The sequence below is a fragment of the Mus caroli genome, unplaced genomic scaffold (assembly GCF_978045245.1).
Source record: "Mus caroli unplaced genomic scaffold, Mus_caroli_1 scaffold_13, whole genome shotgun sequence".
Classification (NCBI taxonomy): Eukaryota; Metazoa; Chordata; class Mammalia; order Rodentia; family Muridae; genus Mus; species Mus caroli.
In genome coordinates, this window is record NW_028227268.1 from 21,714,123 (window position 1) to 21,730,614 (window position 16,492).

Below are 16,492 nucleotides of genomic sequence, written 5' to 3' on the forward strand. Positions count from 1 at the left end.
AATCCCAAAATCCCGGAGAAGAATCAGGAGTTCAAAGTCATCCTTACCTACACAGCAAGTGTGTGGCCACCCTGGGCTACATGAGAGACACTTGCAAAAATAAACAAATAACTTTAACGGCGTTATTTTTCTTTATACTGCCCCCCTCCTGGATTGGAAAGATAGTTTAGCAGTTAGGAGTACTCTCTCAGAGAACCAGTTTGATTGTTGGCTCCCAACATCCTTATCAGGTGGGTTTTTTTTGTTTGTTTGGTTGGTTGGTTTTTGGTTTTTTGAGATAGGGTTTTTCTGTGTAGCCCTGGCTGTCCTGGAACTCACTCTGAAGATCAGGCTGGCCTCGAACTCAGAAATCCACCTGCTGGGATTAAAAGCATGTGGCTATAAATAAATAAATCTTTTTTTTTTTTTTTTTGGTTTTTCGAGACAGGGTTTCTCTGTATAGCCCTGGCTGTCCTGGAACTCACTTTGTAGACCAGACTGGCCTCGAACTCAGAAATCCGCCTGCCTCTGCCTCCGGAGTGCTGGGATTAAAGGCGTGCGCCACCACGCCCGGCTATCAGGTGGGTTTTTAACTGCCTTTATTTAACTCCAGCTACTGGGAATCTAACACCTACCTGTCCTCTGTAGGACATGTGCACAGACACTTTGATAAGAATAAAATTTAAAAATTACTTTCTCTCCAAAGTCATTCGTTTTGTGTTTCAAGACGGGGTTTCTCTGTGTATTCCTGGCTGTCCTGGAACTCACTTTCTGAGACTAGGTCCTCGAACCCAGGGAGATCAGCCTGCCTCTGCCTCCCAAGTGCTGGGATTGGCACAGGCCAGCAGAGGCAGGGGCAAGGTGGATCTCTGTGAGTTCCAGGCTATCATGGTCTACAGAGAAAGTTAAAAAACAAACAAACAAAAAATTGTGTGTACGTGTGATGGCGAGGATACACTCCAAAGCAACTTAAAGTAGAAGAAAATTCAACAAAACAAGCACAGGCGGCCACCATAATGGAGGAGAGAGAAAAGGTAAACCTGAGGTTTTTTCTGGCTCCGAGAACTGCGCTTGCCTCGCTAGAGGGCGTAAGCACGGCAGAAGTGCGCAGGCGTGGCTCCGCCCCGCGCGCACTATTTAATCCCAGAATGCCTCTGTGTCGCACCAGACTTGCCGCACCGTTCGGAAGCTGAGGGGGCCGGTACGGCGGCGTCAAGATGGCGGCGGCTGTGGCGGCGGCGGCTGCCGCTGCGGCCGCGGCTGCATCTTTTCAAGTGCTGGAGATGGAGAGCATGGAGACTGCCGTCGCCGGTTCCGCGAGCCTGGCCGCCGAGGTCCGAGGCAGTGGCACGGTAGACTTCGTGACCGGGGCCGGCATCTCTACCCTCGTCGACACGGGCGGGGGCGATCCGGGCCCAGAGGCCGAGGACTTCGAGTGCAGCACTCACTGCTCCGAGTTGTCCTGGCGGCAGAACGAGCAGCGGCGTCAAGGCCTTTTCTGCGACATCACCCTGTGCTTCGGCGGGGCCGGAGGTCGCGAGTTCCGTGCCCACCGCTCGGTGCTGGCCGCTGCCACCGAGTACTTCACGCCCTTACTCTCGGGTCAGTTTTCGGAATCGCGCTCGGGCCGGGTGGAGATGCGCAAGTGGAGCTCAGAGCCCGGACCCGAACCTGACACGGTGGAAGCCGTTATCGAGTACATGTACACCGGCCGCATCCGAGTGAGCACCGGCAGCGTGCACGAGGTGCTGGAGCTGGCCGACAGGTGAGACGACGGTGGGCGAGCGAGGGCTGGGGGAGGAGGGCCCGTGTCTGTGGTGCCAGCTCCCTCATTATGCCCGCGGCGGGACAGACACCGCGCCTGGCACTGAGGATGCCCCCTGAGAGTCTAGCTTGTGCGCATTGCACCCCTGTGCTCAGATTTCAGGTGGTAGGGACAAAGGCGATGAAAAGCGGTGGGTCGTGTTCGACTCCTGTGATGATGACATTTTAAAAACGGTGAAGGGCTAGCTACGGATCGGAGGAAATGTCATTTAAACCAACCTCGCAGTGGCAAGAGAAATTGGCCGTACAAAAGGGAATGGGTGCACATTACAGGCTTCCCAAAGGCCTCAGTCAGGGTCCAGGCTGGCTTAGAGAAGAAAGGACGTTAAAAGAAAATCCAGCGATTCCGGATATGCTGGGTTTAAAGACCAGAGGGTGTGTGTGAGGAATGTTTGGATTTTATTGAGTGTGATGGATGGGAAGCTGGGTAGAGAGACTATCTGATTTTAATATTTAAATACGAAATATTTAAATATTTCAAAAGTGAAAAGTGGATTGTGGAAAATGGATTGTAGGGATCCAGAAAGGACGCCAGAGGTTGGTTTGGAGGCAGGTGGAGATGCTAGTACTGTTACAAATCCTTTAACACATACCTCTCCAATGCTAGACACTGACCTCGTTAAAGTGCTGGGGGAGGGGGTAGCAGTGATCAAAACACATGACAATCCTTTTTCTTATCAAACTCTCTGATGTTTGAATATATAACATGTTGAATAATTATTTCAGCTGTGATGCAGAATGAGGTGTGGGACTGTGCGTCATAGGCCCTAACCTAATGGAGAGGAGTTTTTGTTTGTTTTATATTTCTTTGTTTTGAGACAGGTTCGCACTATGTAATTCTGGCTGCCCTGGAACTCACTCTATAGACCAGGCTGAGAGGAACTATTTTTAAATTGGGCCCATAATGTTCAGAAATCATAGCAAAAGCATATAGGTGGCAAGGTAGTGTGCTTCAGGTAGAGGGAGAAAACTGTGGGTTATATAGCTGCATGAAGGAGGCAGGATGAGAGGAGCAAAAGCATCCAAGTGGTGGGGAGGATGGATGGGTCCCTTGGAACAGTGATGCTCACCCTGCCTAACGAACGCTGCAACCCTTCAATACGGCTCCTCATGTTGTGGTGACCCTAACCATAACATTATTTCCTTCCTAGTTCATAACTAATTTTGCTCCTGTGAATATCTGATATTTAGGCTATCTGATATTTGACCCCTGTGAAGGGGTTGCTTGATCCCCAAAAGGGGTCACAACCCACATGTTAAGAACCTTTGCCTTAAGGCCTTATGGGCCTGTGAAAGAAGCTGACCTTTTTAAAATTAGGCATTGAGAATGATTCTGTTTTACTTAATAAATTCCGTGTCAAAATACGGCAGGACAGGGTGCGGCAGGAGCTGTAGCAGAGACTAGGTCATTGTAATAGTGGTGGAGGCTTGAATTGAAGAAGGGAGGTGATGAGAACGGTGTCATCTGTGTGTATGCTTTGGGATTTATGTATAAGGGTGTTTTACTTGTGTGTATATATGTACAGTATCAGTGCTTGGTGCCTAAGGAGGGCAGAAAGAGGACATGTGGATGCTGGAAATTAAGCCTGGATCCTCTAGAAGAACAGCCAGTGCTTTTAACTGCTGATCCATCTCTGCAGACCATCTGTGTTTTGAAATAAAGGAGATGAGGGGGCTGGAGAGATGGCTTAGTGGTTAAGAGCACAGACTGCTCTTCCAGAGGTCCTGAGTTCAATTCCCAGCAACCACATGGTGGCTCACAACCATCTGTAATAGGTTCTGCTGCCCTCTTCTGGTGTGTCTGAAGAGAGCAATGGTGTACTCATATGCATAAAGTAAATAAATAAATCTTAAAAAAAAAAAAAAGAAAGAAAGGAGATGAATTACTGGTAGACTTGACACAGGAGTGAGGAAAAAAAATTTTTTTTTCGGAGACAGGGTTTCTTTGTGTAGCGTTGGCTGTCCTAGAACTAGCTCTGTAGACCAGACTTCAACTCAGATCCACTTGCCTCTTCGCCCCAAGTGCTGGGATTAAAGGCCTGTGCCTCTACTGATTAGCCAGCCAGAAGAATTTTTTAACCCAAGCAATTGAAAGACCCAGTGAAAGACCTTGTCTGGAAAAATAAGGTGGGGGGCTGGACTGACAGCCCAGTGGTTAAGAGCACTTGTTTCTCTTACAGAAGACCAAGGTTGGCCGGGCGTGGTGGCGCACGCCTTTAATCCCAGCACTCGGGAGGCAGAGGCAGGCGGATTTCTGAGTTCAAGGCCAGCCTGGTCTACAGAGTGAGTTCCAGGACAGCCAGGACTATACAGAGAAACCCTGTCTCGAAAAACCAAAAAAAAAAAAAAAAAAAAGAAGAAGACCAAGGTTGGTTAGGTTCTCAGCCCCAACCTGTAGCTCACAGTTATCTGTACTTACTATTTCAGTGGATCTGATGTCTTCCGACCATCAAGGGCATCAGACATACATGGTACATAAATATACACTCATACACATAAAATCTCTAAAAAAAAATTTAGATACAAAAGGGTGGAGATTAATCAAGGAAAGACATCTGATGTCAAAGCCTTGTGCCTACATTCATACTCAAACATACAAAAGATGTGGAAAAGATCAGATATGACAGGAAGGTCAGTGAGCATGGTCCAGATAACTGAGTAAGCTTCAGATTGAAGGACATTGCTTCTCCAGTTAAGCAGTGAAAGAAAACACAAGGAGAAACAATGTTAACAAAAAAGGATATTTCCAGGAGCTGGAGAGATGGTTCAGCCATTAAGAGTGGCTGCTCTTCCAGAGGGCTTATGTTCAGTTCCCAGAACTCACATGGCAGTTCACAACCATCTATTACTTTACTTTGGGGGTCCAACTCCCCCTTCTGATGTTGGCAGTAGGCACACATGTGGAGCACATACATAAATGCAGGCAAAACACTAAAACATAGTTTTAGAATAGGGATATTTCCAAACACTGAGATTATACTGGAAAAAGAGCCAAGGACAGTGACACATTACTGTAACCCCAACTCTTGGGAGGCTTAGCCAGGAGGAACAGGAGTTCTAGACCTGCATGGGTTACATAGAGAAATCCTGTCTAGCATATAATTTATAATTAAAGCCATAGAATAGATTAAGTTACTTAAGAGTACACATTAAACATGAATAAAGGAAAGAAGGCAGGTAGGAGAGTCTGTACGGCATTAAAGAATCCAGCAGAGTGAATTGAGCTGATACCATGGAGGCCTAAAAAGGGGGTGGAGTCTTCTGTCAAATGATCAATCATTAAAGGTTGGTGATGACATCATTGAGTTAAGTGTTTCCATTAAAAAGGATTGGGTTTGAGGTAGAGTGCCTACTTAGTTAACTCTAAAATAGGAGAGGTAGACCATGTTTTTGTGCCGAAGAAAGTGATTGTGGAAGAGGAGAAACTGATACTATAAGAGCAGAGGAATGGTCACAGGAGGTTTTTAAATCAAGGTAGGTCAGACTACATATTACAGTAAGAAATTGAATGAGCCGGGCGTGGTGGCGCATGCCTTTAATCCCAGCACTCGGGAGGCAGAGGCAGGCGGATTTCTGAGTTCGAGGCCAGCCTGGTCTACAAAGTGAGTTTCAGGACAGCCAGGACTATACAGAGAAACCCTGTCTCGAAAAAAAACAAAAAAAAAAAAAAAAAAAAAGAGATTGAATGATGCACACCTGTGTCCAGCACTTGGCAGGGGATCTAGGTCAGCCTGGACTAAAAAGTCCAGAGACCCTTTCTCATGAATGCTAAGGATTGAATCTGGGATGTGGTGGCTCTTGCCTTTAATCCCACCATTTATGAGACAGCAGCAGGAGTCTTAAGTTCCAGGCCAGCCAAGACTACATAGAGTCTTGGCTGTCTCAAAACCATGAGTGGAATGGGAAAGAAAATTAGTGTATTTTCTTACTTTACTATAGACAAATTGGTTGGTGGAAAGGTAAAACCCCTACCCACAGGATTGCTTCTTTTCTCAGAGTACAAGACTGGATCCTCAGGATTGGATGGAATGGGTATAAGACTGGGAGAATGAAACTGAAAAGAAGAGCTATTGTCAAGTTGTGTTTGTCTGTGATTTTTTTTTTTCTTTTTTCAGAGTTAGTCCTTTTTGAGGAGTAAGGAAAGGAGAGACTACTTCAGGCAGTTTACTTAAAGCTAACTGCGCTGGGCAGTGGTGGTGCACGCATTTAATCCCAGCACTTGGGAGGCAGAGGCAGGCAGATTTCTGAGTTCGAGGCCAGCCTGGGCTACACAGAGAAACCCTGTCTCAGGGGAAAACAAAAAAACAATTAAAAACCTAACTTTGCTGACGTAGTAGAACATGCTTTTAATCTTTACTCGAGGGAAGGAGAGACAGGCTGAGTTCAAGGCCAGCTAGGGCTACATAGAGTGAGCCTGTCTCAAAAATATAATATTATATATATATCAATCAAAATTTTCTCCATCTTTCACAGGCACCATTCCCACACTCCTACCCCGGCTTCCCTTCTCCCTCTCGCTTTGGGCCCTACAGGCACCATTCTAAGTGCCCTGTAATGATTGAACTTAATTTAGTGATCTCTGAGGCAGGATCATTTATCTCTGTCTACATATACATCTCTGATCTAGGTCTACATGGCACTTGGATTAGAAATAATAGGGTAAGCAGAGTCTCTTGGCTCAGTATTATAATCCCAGCTACTTGAGAGACTGAGGCAGAAGGATCACAGGTTAGAGGCCAACCTGGGCAACTTATTGGATCCTGCCATAAAAAGAGAAGGTGGAAGAGAGGGGTTGTATAGTAGAGCACCATGTGTGAGGCCTGAGTTGAATCCTGTCTTAGGGTTTCTATTGTTATGAAGAGACACCATGACCAAGGCAAACATTTAATTGGGACTGGCTTACAGGTTCTGGCTTACAGGTTCACAGGTTCAGTCCATTATCATCATAGCAGGAATCATTGCAGCATGCAGGCAGACATAGTACTTGAAAAGGAGCTGAGAGTTCTGCATTGTTATTTGAAGGCAAACAGAAGTCTGGCATCTACAAACAGCCAGGAGGAGGCCTCTTCGACCCTAGTCGAAATCTGAGCATAGGACCTCAGAGCCCACCTCCATAGTGACACTCTTCCTCCAACAAGGCCATACCTCATAACAGTGCTGCTTTCTAGTGGCCAACCATATTCAAACAACAAATCTCCATTATCATAATAAATACATATAAATATTATATGCCCAGCACAGTGCTTCTCATACAACAATGCCAATGCCTAGTGTGTGAGAGCTATTGTTTTTATAGAGTAATGTTTCCCAAAACCTGTCTTAAGGAAATATGTTTCAGAATTCTCTGCTAAACATAGGCTGTAGAGGCAGCCTGGGAATCAGGTGGCCCTGGCACCCAGACTGTCTGGGTACTATAGACTCTAGAGCCTAGAACCTTCACTTACCACTCTCTTTGTCTTTGTTTTTATCTCTAAGGTTGCAATGTTTCTTAAAGAGTGTTAAGAGAGGTTATCTTAATTTATCTGTATTTATAGTTAAGTAGTTATTAAGCACAGTAACCATAATAAACCATTATTGAATGGAAATGGGCCTGTCATCATGATGAATGATGGAAATGATGTCATCATGATGACATTCTTAGATTGTTTAAGGTTCTTCTCAATTAAAAGGTCTTTCTCTTTTATAACCATGGTCTCAGATTGACCACCCTTGGGCCAAGTACTACCAAATTTATGATTTGGATAAACATCCTGTTATGTTTTATTTTAACTTAAATAAATTTAGGTGGGTGGGCAATGTTCTATTAGTAACATATCAAACCTCTTAACCCCAGGGAGTGGCACTATTAGGAAGTGTGGCCTTGTTGGAGGAAGTGTCTCACTGTGAGGGTTCACTTTGAGACCCTCCTCCTAGCTGTCTGGGAGCTAGTCTTCTCCTGGCTACCTTCCGAATAAGATATAGAACTCCCAGCTCCTTTTCCAGCACAATGTCTGCCTGCATCTGCCATTGATAATGAATTGAACCTCTGAACCTGTAAGCCAAGCCCCAATTATATGTTGTCTTTTATAAGAGTTGCCTTGGTCATGGTGTCTCTTCATAGCAATAAAACCCTAAGACACCTGCATACGCATTTTGTTGTGTGTCTATTTTGTTTCTTGGCTTCAGATATTTGAGTTTATCTTGTCTTATTTTAATGATAGCCAGCCTTGGGCAAAACCCCTGAAAAGATCCTATTTCCTGTGGTTGCCTAAAAAGGTGGAAGAAGAGACAAGAACTTCTGTCACAGCCTAGGCTTCTGTTCTTTCTGTTATCTGACCAAGCAGAGTCTCTAGGAAGTTAGTTCCTGCCTGCCTCTAGTTTAGACTGTATGGTCATACTAGATAAAGCTTCTTCACCAAGACCCTTCTCAAGAAAAACACAAAACTGGGAGTGGTAGTGCTTGCCTGACCTGTCTCAAAAAAAAAAAAAAAAAGCAAATAAATAAAAGGTTCCAATGGCTGCAAAGGGATTAGAAAGGATGTCAGAAATGCATTTGGATTGGCGTTTGTCCTTGTTGTATGTGTCTGTATATCTGTGAGAGTATATTCATCTGAGTGCAGATGTCCCAAGAATGTCAGAAGAGGTTGTTTGACTCTTCCCACCTGAAGTTAGGCAATTGTGAGAAACTCAATATGGGTGCTAGGAATCAAACTCAAGTCCTCAAATGCCATTTTCTGGCTTCCAAGGGTACCAGCCATGTATGTGGTACACAGACATAGTTGCAGACAAAATACCCATATATAGACAGTAGAATCCAGGCATAGTGGCACATGGTTTTTTTTTTGTTTTGTTTTGTTTTTTGTTTGTTTGTTTTTGTTTTTGTTTTTTCGAGACAGGGTTTCTCTGTGTAGCCCTGGCTGTCCTGGAACTCACTTTGTAGACCAGGCTGGCCTCGAACTCAGAAATCCGCCTGCCTCTGCCTCCCGAGTGCTGGGATTAAAGGCGTGCGCCACCACGCCCGGCTTGTGGCACATGTTTTTAATTCCAGCACTCAGGAGGCAGAGAAACAAAGATGGATCTGTGTTCCAGGACAGCCAGAGTTAGTGAGACCCTGTCTTAAAAACATAAAAAAGATCATTAGAACTACCACTAAGCTATCCTTCCAGCTCCCTTTTCTCATTTTCTAAAATTTTGAAACAGGGTCTCACTAAGTTTCCCAGGTAGGCCCTTACCCTGTGATTCTGCTGTCTCAGTCTCCTGAGTATTAGCATTTAGAGGCTTATGCCTGTAAATCTATTACTGTGTGTCTATGATATATAGGTACCACAGTGCACATCTGAAGGTAAGAGGAGAATTTTGTGACATGAGTTTCTCTTCCACTTCAACATGGATCCTAGGAATGTAAAATCTCTAGGCTTTTTCTGGCAAGTGCCTTTACCCACTGAGCCATCTGCATAGAGAGACCTATTTCAAACCCTCCCTCCTAAAAAATACTTTCCAGCATACTGTTTGCTAATTTGCAGGGGGAGGGTAGTCTTTTTCCAGGCTTGTGTTTATAAGATTAATCCTACCACTTTAATTTGTATAATTCAGGTACACATACAACTATATAACATATATATTCCAAAATCAATCTTTTCTCTTTTTTCTTGATTCTAGATTCTTACTAATTCGTTTAAAAGAATTCTGTGGAGAATTTCTCAAGAAAAAACTTCATCTCTCAAATTGTGTGGCCATTCATAGCTTAGCCCACATGTATACCCTGAGCCAGCTTGCTCTGAAAGCTGCAGATATGATACGGAGAAATTTCTATAAAGTCATTCAGGATGAGGAATTTTACACATTACCTTTCCATCTCATTCGGGACTGGCTTTCGGACTTGGAAATTACTGTGGATTCTGAAGAGGTTCTTTTTGAAACAGTTTTGAAGTGGGTTCAGAGAAATGCAGAAGAGAGAGAGAGATACTTTGAAGAGCTTTTTAAATTGCTCAGATTGTCCCAGATGAAACCCACCTACCTTACACGGCATGTCAAACCAGAGCGGCTAGTGGCCAATAATGAAGTTTGTGTCAAGCTGGTGGCAGAAGCAGTGGAGAGGCATGCGCTCAGAGCAGAGAATATACAGTCTGGCACATTGCAGCAGCCCACTTCACAAGTCTCACTGTTACCTCGCTATGGACAAAACATGGACGTAATCATGGTTATCGGAGGTGTGTCGGAAGGAGGAGACTATTTAAGTGAATGTGTGGGATATTTTGTTGATGAGGATAGATGGGTCAATCTGCCCCACATTCATAACCACCTTGATGGACATGCTGTCGCAATTACAGAATCTTACGTGTATGTTGCTGGCTCCATGGAACCAGGGTTTGCTAAAACTGTGGAAAGATACAACCCAAACCTGAATACATGGGAACATGTTTGTAGTCTGATGACCAGAAAGCACTCTTTTGGGCTAACAGAAGTCAAAGGGAAGCTGTATAGCATTGGAGGACATGGCAATTTTAGCCCTGGCTTTAAAGACGTGACTGTTTACAATCCTGAGCTTGATAAATGGCACAACTTAGAGTCGGCACCAAAGATTCTGCGAGATGTCAAAGCATTAGCCATTGAGGACCGGTTTGTGTACATTGCTGCCCGCACGCCTGTGGACCGGGACACTGAGGATGGACTGAAGGCTGTAATTACTTGCTATGATACAGAGACTCGACAGTGGCAAGATGTGGAATCTTTACCGCTTATTGACAATTACTGTTTTTTCCAGATGTCTGTGGTCAATTCAAACTTTTATCAGACAGCATCATGCTGTCCCAAGAGTTACTCCTTAGAAAATGAAGAAGCAGTAAGAAAAATTGCCAGTCAGGTGTCTGATGAGATCCTTGAAAGCTTGCCTCCAGAAGTCCTAAGCATCGAAGGAGCAGCCATTTGCTATTACAGAGATGATGTCTTCATTATTGGAGGCTGGAAAAACAGTGATGATATTGACAAACAGTATCGGAAAGAGGCCTACCGATACTGTGCCGAGAGAAAGAGGTGGATGCTCCTTCCTCCAATGCCTCAGCCCCGCTGCAGGGCCACTGCTTGCCATGTCAGGATCCCCTACCGGTACTTGCATGGCACACAGAGATACCCCATGCCTCAAAACTTAATGTGGCAGAAGGACCGCATCCGACAGATGCAAGAGATACATCGGCACGCTCTGAACATGCGGAGAGTGCCAAGTTCCCAGATTGAATGCTGAGCTCGCTAGCGTTTGCAGCTGAAAACTGTTCTCCCTGTTCTGTGAGGCTGGAGATGCCTGGACTGTTACTTGGAAAAGTATGTCAATGACTTATTTTCTACTTGGACTTATATACAAGAAGTATAGTTAAGAAACATATAGAAACTCAGTTCAATGTGGTAATTTTTGTTAGGTTGCAGTCCTGACTTTGGTTTGTGTTTGTGTGCTGGCAAATAAGATCTTATTAAAGAGAAGTGGGGGAAAGCAGGTCTAGTTACTTGGCCTTTTTTCTGCCAACCACTAACTCCTTTGTCTTAGGGACTTACATGGGGCTCTAAGCACCAGTGTTATTTGCACATTTACTTTGATGCTCCTTTAAGTTTTTTATGGATTGTTTGTTTTCAGTGATACCAATGTATGCGTTAAGCTCTCATCTGTAGGAGAGCCGTGTGCAATAGTGAAACTGGATCTGAAGGTAAAGCACAATGTTTCAGCAAGGATGATCTCAGAGTGGAGCGCTGATGCTTTGCTGTATCTGCAAATGCTCGTTCTTTTCATTGGGAAGGGTGACAATGAGAAGTTTGTGAATGGCACATCCTCTGGTTTGTTTGGTTTCTTCCATAGCTATTTATAGACTTGAAGCCATCATTCTGAGATGATAGTTGGGAACGTATTAATGTTTACCTGGTTGTCTAGTTGTCTAAAGAGGGAGTTACACAGGTGAAGAGAAATGCTCAGTGTAGCTGAGAAAGCAAATGAACAAACATTTGAAACACTTTGAATGGTTGTGTTGATGAGGATGCAGTGTGCCGTGACAATCAACACAGGATGCCTTCAGTTCGTTTTTTGCTCCGCTGAATATTATATAGACTTTTCATCAGTTCTTTCTACAAGTAAAGCTTTCAAATGGCAAGGACGTAACCATTTAGAAAATACCGCTAAGAGAAGCCATGTTATTTCTGGCCCCTGATTATTATATTTTACCTAGATGCCCTAGACTTCTACTGGAACTTAGAGCCTAGAATATCAAATCTGAGTACATAGTTTTGGCTTTTAAAATTTTAAGGCTTTGACATACCACATTTAACAGGAAACTATCAAAAGGTTACATAATCAATTCACTGTCATCTTGCAGAAAAGGTTTTTAGTTTGTAAATATTTTTATTGCATTCCCTAAAGTCTTTTTTTTTTTTTTTTTTTTTTTTTGAGACATGGTCTCACTATGTAGCCTTGGTTGGCCTGGAACTCACTAGGTAGATCAGGCTTTGGCCATATATATATCTGAGGGACAAGCTTCCAAGGACCAAAGAAGCAGTTTCAGCAGCAGCTGCTTCTACTCCCTCCAGTTCTCTGCTTTTGTTGAGCTGTGACAATGATGTTGGACATTCACTTCCTCTAATTCTTTATATTTATTATTGTTTTCTGGAGCTGCTATTTTATAGTTTATGTTCATGTCCTTTAATTTTTCAGTTGCATTAGGTATATATATTAGGTATAAGAGAGTCCCATTCTCTCTTAGTATCTGTGCATTCTTTGTTGCATATGGCATTGGAGGATTAACCATTTTCTTTTGAGCCTTGTATAGGTTGTCATATTGCTTTTGCACTGTTTTTGATAATAAATTCCTACTCAGTACATTAGATTTTTTTTGTTCATATGTAGATACTTGGAATATATACAATTTCCCATTTTTCTAATCTGGGTCTAATTTGTACTTAGTCTCTGAACTCCCTTGTGCAGGGCTTTAGAATTGGCACTCTCACACTTAAGCTTTTGTGGGTAATCTTGATCTTGTTCTGTGACTATTTCAAATTTTGATATCATTTAATTCTAGATACAGTATTGATAAATATTGATATAGTATTGATATATTGATAGATGTAGAAATATTTTTCTCCTGTTTTTGTTTTAATGCAAATCTCGAATTAGAGAGACCTTCCCTCTCACTTTGTATGATCTAACCTGTATTCTTGCTGATTTTATCTTTGATGTTTTTGGTTTTTGAGTCAAAAAGTCTGTTATCTTGGCTGACCTGGAACTCTCTTTGTAGACCAGACTGGCCTGGAATTCACATAGATCCACCTGCCTCTGCCTGGGATTAAAGGCATGTCCTGCCATGCTGGGCTTGATGGCTCTTTAGTACACTAATTTCCATTTTCTACTTCTTCAGTTTGTTTTGTAAGTAGTAGTTCATGGTGTTTAGTTTGTCTTTCATGTAAATTGACTGTATCTGGGACCTTTAGAAAAGAGACATTAACACCTCCTCCTCGGTTACTGCCTCAGATGACTCTGTCATTGGGGTCTTCCTGGCACTTCTTTCTTTTCTGATTAGTCATTCCTTCCAACTTACCTGTAGATATTTTCACTCCCATCGCATCTTTCTAAACACTGTTAATGCTGAATTGGCTCTGAGATTGTGTGAATATTCTTCGTATTCAGAAAGGATTTCCACATTGATATTTGATATAACCTTGATGTGATCTATTGTAATCAGTCCAAAACCATCTTGCATAATTTGATTCATAAGAGCATTCATGAAGGCTCTTCTCTCCTTATGTCAATAGCTTGTACATAAGCATAAGTGCAGCTATAATTTTCACTGACAGCCAGTGTAATGCAGTCTTTGTTTCTTTAGTATTCACTTCATGTTCAAAGGTTTTGTAGATTGGAGAACATAGTTGCTCTGAGCATCCATGATGTTTGGGTCAGCACTGTAACAGTGGCATAGAGGCACACTCCCTTTTTGACACTGTAGAGTCTTCATCAGATCTGTGCAGCCACTATTCAAGGATAATCATATACACAAGCAATATATAGAGCAGATAGGAGTACGATAATCCCCAAGAAGCTGCATCACTGAAAAGTCCCATCATGTCCTGGACTTTGACCTCATGGAAGTCACATTAAGGAATACCCATTTTTCTGACTTTATATACACTCCTGAGCTTTATGCAAGTTAGCATTCAAGCTAAATCTTTCAACACTCAGTGTAGAGAGAAGACTTCTGTTTTAGGTACTGGAAAGATGGATCAGCAATTAAAGGAACACTTGCTGCAATGGGTTCCCAGGGCCCACTTCATTAACGCAGCTCACAAGCCTAACACCGCCTTCAGGGGATCGAGTATCTTTGGTACCTGCACTCACACGGGCATACCCACATTCAGACATACACATGTATACATAATTAAAAGTAAGCTTTTCATTTCAAAAAGGCTCTTGTTGAAGTTGGGTATGGCAGTATTTACCTGTAATCTCAGCATTTGGGAAGATCAGGAGTTCTGAGCCAGACTAGTTAGCATACATAGCATACATGTCAACAACAAAAGTGTAACTAATAATAAGAATAAAAACACATAAGTCAAAAATTAACTCCTGATAGCACTGTAAATCCAATATTTTTTTTCTATATGAATGTCTTTACCTTCTCACACATTCTGGACTATTCTGAAAAAGTTTTAGTACTATCATCTGTGCCTCCCTTATCCCATTAGAGTTAACTTATTATATGATAGGATATCAGAAACTTAGGCTGTTTACTATAACACTAAATGCTCTTGGACTCCATACTGATAACTTATTTCCCTGGAGTTAATGCTAGTGTTCTTGCCTAGGATAAAGGTTTTTAATAACTGTGTTGGAAATCTGCTTTAAAACCATTTTAACTGAGATGGCTGGAGCGAGTATGGGAAGCTGCAAGTCCCTTTCCACAGAAAGGTTCTATTCTCCCCTTTCCCTAACTCTTTTGAAATGTTCATCCTTGGATTGCTTTTGGTTGGTCGGTTGGTCTGCAGTGCTAGGAACTGAGCGCAGGGCCTTGTACATGCTAGGGAAACACTCTACCAACTGAGCTGCTCCCCCAGCCCTCTCTGTAGCTCCCTTCATTACAAGACTCCGAATCCTAAGAGGCACTCCTTAGTTGTAAACGGTCTGTGCAACTAACAGTCTTTGAAGCTCTGTGAAGGAAGCTTGCCTTTCTCTCGGCCCACAAGTCATTTAGGAGCTCATCAGGATGCCAGCTTTCTCCGGGAGAAGATTCGTGTATTTTGATTTTGGCTTTTTGGTCCCAGAGTTGTATTTTGGGACAGTCACCATTAAGTTGTTATTAGAGCCATCTTTCTGTTGTCTTTTCATTTCATGGCAGACAATAGGACTCCTAACTTGATTGAAACCACTGTCTTTTTGACTCAGCAGGCAGCCTAGGCCTTGGCTGAATGAAGGGGTAAGTCCTTCCTTGCATGATGGTGTGCAGGTTTCCTGACTACCAACTTTCTAATTTTCATAAGTGAATTGACGTGTGTGGCTTCACCACCATAACTTGCCTCCTAAATACCTTTAACTTGTTAGGAAGGAAAGAACCTAGACTTGCTTAAATCTGTTCAAAGCTGACGTTCGGAAATTTTAAACGGACATAACAGCATTTGTAATAATAATCGTGCAGGTCTAATGTGGCTCTTTGGAAAAGAAATTTCTTTTATGAAAACAGTTTTTAAAAAGTCAGCTTTTTAAAAGCTTATTCAAGTGAACCTTTGTTGTGTTTCTTTCGTTTTCTTAGTTGGAAAAAGAGGTGTCGATTACACCAAAAAGTAAGGGTGGTCCATTATTGTGAGTAAGGCTAACTTTCCACATTATAATGGGACCCTTACTATCTTCTTTCAAACTGAGAATGTCAGTCATGAACTTTTAAGTGGTCATCACTTGCAGCTGTTTGCATGATTAGTCTTGTGTATCCTGATAGCTTTGCTTTTCTGTGCCAGTTCAAAATAACATTTTTGCTAAGAACATTTAAAATTAACTGATATCAGTTTTGTTTTGATTTACCTGGCTGTGTGTAGTATTTCCAGGACCAAAAATTTCTTAAACTGCTGAACAAAAAAAAAAAAAAAAAGACTCTCAGTCTAAAAAGCCAGAGAGACCATTTTTGTGCTTTAATCCTGTCATAAGTAGTAGGCAGGTTCTTGTGCACACTTTCCCCTCTCTGACTGCAGCATGTGTGTGTTTGAAATATTTTCTTCTCTGCTTCACGATTCTAGTGTCAACACTATAAGTAGACTGGAGCTGTGTTACATATTTTAGCTACACAGGACCTTGAACTAAACTTTTGTGCAAAGGCCATATTAGTCACGTTTCGTGTCTTTGAACATGTATGGTGTTGTGAAACAAATATTCTTCTACACTAGAAAAATCCGGTGCTTCAACCTTAGAATATTTGAGCAGCAATTCAGTCTGTTCTCAGCCATCAAACATTTTGGCACAGCTCATCATCTGTTACTTTCTTGAGAAAAATCGATTTTGTTGTTTTACTTACAGCATATGTTCTGGTGATTGAAAACCAAACAGTTATGGCGGGTTGTAATACAACAATAGTACGTTTACAAAGTGGTCTTTTGCTGCAAGGACTTCACTTAGCCAAATTACTGCTCACTGCAACCCTCACAGAGCTTCCCGCTTGCTAGGAGGGCGGGACCTTGAAGCACCTGTTAATCTTCCCCT

The 16,492-nt window shown here is 42.7% G+C and overlaps 1 protein-coding gene across 1 annotated transcript; it reads left to right on the forward strand.

Moving 5' to 3' along the window:
* The first annotated feature begins 1,144 nt into the window (after positions 1-1,144).
* Positions 1,145-16,360, forward strand: Klhl11 (kelch like family member 11). Its single transcript, XM_021176915.2, has 2 exons — positions 1,145-1,744; positions 9,442-16,360. Exons 1-2 carry the CDS (start codon positions 1,197-1,199, stop codon positions 11,021-11,023), a joined length of 2,130 nt encoding a protein of 709 aa, XP_021032574.1. The 5' UTR covers positions 1,145-1,196; the 3' UTR covers positions 11,024-16,360.
* Positions 16,361-16,492: the final 132 nt, after the last annotated feature.